General features: G+C 36.8%; 1 protein-coding gene across 1 annotated transcript; it reads right to left on the bottom strand.

Moving 5' to 3' along the window:
* Positions 1 to 248: 248 nt before the first annotated feature.
* Positions 249 to 4,677, bottom strand: LOC131440351 (RNA pseudouridylate synthase domain-containing protein 1-like). The gene is made up of 3 exons (XM_058611593.1): positions 3,796 to 4,677; positions 3,487 to 3,730; positions 249 to 3,256 (listed from the first exon to the last, which is right to left on the bottom strand). Exons 1-3 carry the CDS (start codon positions 4,030 to 4,032, stop codon positions 2,835 to 2,837), a joined length of 903 nt encoding a protein of 300 aa, XP_058467576.1. The 5' UTR covers positions 4,033 to 4,677; the 3' UTR covers positions 249 to 2,834.
* Between the last annotated feature and the right edge of the window lie 466 nt (positions 4,678 to 5,143).

Here is a 5,143-nt window from a genome sequence, read left to right as displayed (position 1 = left end):
CGGTCGAAATACATGAAAAATTTCACATTCGATCGAAATATTTGTATTCCATCGAAATAAAGATTCGAGGTGGATGCCCCCATCCTCCAAATTAGACAAGCGTATACTATTTCAAACCCCCCTGCACTCAGTGAGTCTACGTGGACGTCACCCAATAGGCTGTATTATGAAAAGGTTATAAAGGACTAAAACTGTTATGTTTTGACCCAAGTATACACACTGTTCAAATAAAATGACAAAGCGAAATATCAATGACTTCAAAAAAGCTTCATTTTATTTTCTGTCTTTTCTCGATAGTAAAACAAAGAATTGTTCTTAATATACTTTTACGTACGATTGTTTTTTTGTATGATAACTATTCTATTGTTTGTGTTTACAGGCAGAAATATTGGTTCCATTTAACAAATTTGATATATGAAGATAAGCTTCCTAACAATTCGATTGTATCGTAAAAGCACTAGAACGGAAAGGAAAACATATTCGAACTATGTGCGAACGCAATTCACAAGGTATGTAATCAAAATTGCCGCATTGTACTGAAAATTTAAAATTTGTTCCTGAGATTTCCTTCGCTTTGCGTTGAAACATCTTTTAAAAGAATCCAATCATGGCAGTGTGACTAAGATCATAATCATCACCAAACGTATAGAACAAGAAATGAAAAACAATACGAACTTCTAGGCTTCGTATATCTGCGGCAGTTTTAACAGTAATGAATGAACTTTGAACAAATCAACTATTTGCTGTACCCACAGTAATAAATCATCTATTTGATCGCTTAATTAAATCAAAAATATTGAGAATCAGTGGAAATAACTTATTTAATTCACTGCTAAAAAAATTCCTGTATAATTGCAAGCTATTTTGAATAGTTGACAAATGGGAAAGTATAGCATATTCGAATGTTTTTTTTTCAGGCGATACAATAATGGCCTTATTTCCGATAGTTTTTATATCAAAAGTAGTGTTAGGCGACATTGTTGTGATTTCTATTTATCTACATTACTTTCATTCGTTTGCGTTGATTGGATTCAAACTAGACTAATGTTAAATTTGTTCATTCAATGCTGGCGACTTGCGAAAGGTGAACCATGTGTGTGCAAACTATGAACGACGCTCTCCGCGAAAACGTTTCCACGGTTCTTAGTTTACTCTGAATAACTTCATGATTGGCGTAGTAAAGATGAAAGATCAGTATTTATTATTGGAATTGTTTTGCTTCGAGTATTGGCGTAGACATTTCCGTTAGCGGGATCGAGAATTGTTTCATTTTTTGTTAAGTTTACAAGTACAAGTTTAGGAAAATCTGACGTGTTCTTCATCACTGCAGATGAATCGGTTTAGCGTTGAGAAAATTTAATAAAACACTTCAACAAATTATCAATATTAAAGAAACCATTAGTTTGTTGAACGATGACATTGGCTTGAATTGTTCAGTGGAATTTTTGTACGGGCATTGATTAACATGTTTTGCTATCCCAATTTCACACATATTATGAATTTAATATATTTATTGGTCTGCTTACATTTTAGTTCAATACTTCAAACCAGAAAATATTTTATTGATTAAAAGGTAGTTCCCCAGCTTGTTTATGCATGTATGCATGATATATAAAAACATGTTAATCTGAAAGTTATCATTGGGCTATTTGGAAGCGCGTGTTAATTTTTGTTGTAGTATGAACGATTGAAGAAAAAAAGATACGGTCCCGGTTTCAGAACAGTCTTTAACGCCACTCTAATTCGTTAAGTACGTAAATCACTATCTATCCTTGTATCTAAACTGTATTTATCTTCGATATTTTCTACATTTCGCGCTTTATTATCTAGATTTTTCATCTTTGTTTTAGGTAAATATTTCTAAACTTAAATTAATAATAAGATTAAATGTGTAACTAGTTCTGCTCAGAGCTTTTACTTGTGTATTTGTGGCTAATGACACTTTGCATTTTGTTTCGATAGGCTTGATTCGTCACATATACAAAATAGCCACAGTTCGAACCTTAAACAAAGTGTTTACATTGAAACAGATCAGAATTTCACTAGTTTAAGCAATTTTATTTTAAGACCTAAACTTCAAAAGCCATTTTCGTCTATGAGTTTAATGAAAAACCAGAGACGCTCATAGTAAGAAAGTGCTGCATTTCTAGGAACGTAAAAATTATCTAAATGAACTGTCAAAGTCGAATCCAATCGAGTAATTGCCTATAAATCATTGAAAATTTCGAGCTAGTATACGAATAAAACTACTTCGGTCTGTGAATAATGATAAAACAAATGCAATAACAAAAATATACGAAAGCTACGATTTGTTCATTAATTGTTCTTATGGAATTCAAAGAAGAAAATAGTGTCTTTGGTACAAGTTGTTACAAATTTCTTATAATAAAAAAATTAACTAGGCAGGAATAGCCTATCGGAAATTGTAACACTACGTTAACGCACTAGACCACGTACTATCTGCAGTCCCACGTCACCCACAAAAATTGGGGAAGCGGGTAATTCTTAGTAATATCCGTCATTGCATCATCACCTAAATGACAAGATGATGATACTTCATTGCTATGTTCATGTTTGTGTGTTTATGTGTGTAAGTCTGCATTTTTTGTTTAGTTACTGTTTTTCATACATATAACAAATCAACACAGATTCGAAAGAACGGATTGTCCCCTTCAATCGCTGCTCTGGGGCGAAAGCGAAGAGGACAGGAATACCTAGAGTGAATAAATTCGCGAAAACGATCGAATATTTACATTTAAACGCCGACGAAACTGCTCCAGCCGAAACGAAAACGTATGGGTTCTACGCAGGTAACTACATGGTTCCCACAAATGTTAAAAAGAATCTATCAGATCGAACGCGGTTCCAATTCCGTTCACCTGCTCGGCCACCTTCCACTTGTGCTTGAGTGCCTTCTCCGTGAACGGGTCATCTGTTTGAATATCGATATTCTCGTACGAATTGGGCAACACTAAGCGGAACGCATGCAGGAACATCCGTGGTGGTGAAGTATCGATTTTCAGACTATACGTGTAGTCTCCCACGATTACATGCCCAATCTGGGAGCAATGGAGCCGTAGCTGATGGCGTCGGCCAGTAATTGGTCGCAAGAGCACTTTGGTAACTGGTTTTCCATTGTAATAGCCCCGGTCTAACACCAGCACTTTGGTGATGCTCCGGCGCGGGTTTTGGCACAGTTCGTCCTCTAAGATGGTGCACATCTTTTTGCTGGTATCTTTGAAGCGGATGTCTTCGCCTGAAATGAAAAAGAAAGTTTTAATATATAGAAGTTTTTTCCAATTTAGTGTGAATTGCGAACAAGATTCTGATTTTTATAGTATTATAATGTTCCTTGAAATCAAAAGAAGTATGCTCAAACACACGTCGAACAATTAATTAGTGGTCAATTGCATCTATTGGATGAAGTCGCTTGCAAGTCGCGATTTTAAATTCTTCAATACGTACTTTCAGTACCAATATACTTACCAATCGCAATATCAATAACTTCTTCGTCGAAATCTGTGTGGCCTCGTAACAAGGCCAGATAATATTTTCTAGCCCGCTGCTCCTCGAATACCTGACACACTTCTTTACAGGCATTTTTGTTCAGTGGAATGCACAGTATCCCACTCGTTGCGAAATCCAACCGATGAGCAAAATAAAAGTCGTGTGTTAGATTGTCCTGCACGTACTCTGGAAATTGCTTTCGCATGATCGTCTGTACGGTTTTCTGAAATTACAAAAACATTTTTTTAGCATGGCCATTACATTTACCGAAGATCAGTTTTCAGTCACCTTTTTAGTATCGTTTGAATTTATCAGTAAATCGTGCTTTTTATTTATGACAAGAAAATTCCCACTGGTGTACAATACGTCCACTGTTTCATCCTTTTTCTTATAGTTATTTCCTTCGCAGAGTGATAAGATAAAGTTTACGAAGCGGTCACACAGGACCAGTAAAGCTTTGATGACTTTTTCCACCAAACCAGTGGCGAAAAACTGCATGATCCGATCAACGATTTCATCGATCATACTGGCAGGATGCTATCACAGATATCTGCCTCCTAACTCCAGGAGTCCGTTGAGTTTTTATATTTGTGCACAACAATCTGATCTGCTCCTGAAGGATATTGGCTGAAGAACTGTCAATTATTCATTTAGAACGCATTCAACACTTATTTATGTCTTGTCCGTCCCCACAAATCGAACGCTTATTTCACTCGCTCTCTGGTTCTCTCGTGAACCCTCCGTGGCTCTCACAGGACCTTACTGCTGCAAAATTTATACCACCAGCACCATGCAAAATATGTCGTGAGCAATCTGCAATTTTCTGTCGTTTTTCGTCTTATTGCCCATTCGATCGACACCAATTCGATACAAAATAATCTTCTTCAGCATTCGAATTATCATTACAACCACCGTACGATCACGTTTATCGCTTACCACTTGGCAAATAATGAAATTTTCTTCGCAGACATCACAGGACGGTACAGCGATCGACTGCAATCCACACACACTCTGCCGTCATCGTCCTGACGTTGATCTGCTTTCCCGCTCCAATCAATGTAAATCGGTACTGTAAAGAATGTCCTTTTCATTCACAACATTATCGGGGACTCCTTTCGGCACATTCGATTGACTTTTTGACAAATCCCCGCACATCCACACTGGTGGTCACTGTGGGAGTGGACGAAATCGTCGAATTCGTTTGATCGTAGAATTTTCGCTTTCTATTTTTTTTTTGCATGAAACACGAAGGACGAAACTTACGATAACAAACTGAATGATTGTTTTTTTGTATTACTAAGTACTATCACAGAAAACAGATATACAGGCTCGCATAGGAACCGTGTGTAAAATTTGCTCAAGCACGTGGCGAACACTTGCAGATGACACCACGATCAACACAAGGTGCAACAACGATTTAGGTGCCGCTTTCACATGAGCCACAATTTTTTGGTGCAACATCGATTTTTCGTGTGATTTATGCGCTATGGAAATTAAGTTGTCTTTAATACTTAGAAAAATCGTGTGGTAAGTGTAAAAATTGTTGTAGTTGGAATATTTCTATAACAGGCAGGATGATTTTGTTATCGTTCCGGAACGTAGTGGAACGTTTTGAAAGATCGCGGCGAACAGTCGA

This window comes from Malaya genurostris, chromosome 1 (genome assembly GCF_030247185.1).
Source record: "Malaya genurostris strain Urasoe2022 chromosome 1, Malgen_1.1, whole genome shotgun sequence".
NCBI lineage: Eukaryota > Metazoa > Arthropoda > Insecta > Diptera > Culicidae > Malaya > Malaya genurostris.
This window is presented reverse-complemented; position numbering and strand designations above follow the sequence as displayed.

Bases quoted from the DNA above. Each gene is read 5' to 3' on its own strand.
- LOC131440351 (XM_058611593.1), bottom strand. From the start codon at position 4,032: ATGATCGATGAAATCGTTGATCGGATCATGCAGTTTTTCGCCACTGGT. The intron at 3,731-3,795 runs GTGACTGAAAAC...TTGTAATTTCAG, and splicing joins ATTCAAACGATACTAAAAAG to AAAACCGTACAGACGATCAT. The intron at 3,257-3,486 runs GTAAGTATATTG...TTTTCATTTCAG, and splicing joins AGTTATTGATATTGCGATTG to GCGAAGACATCCGCTTCAAA.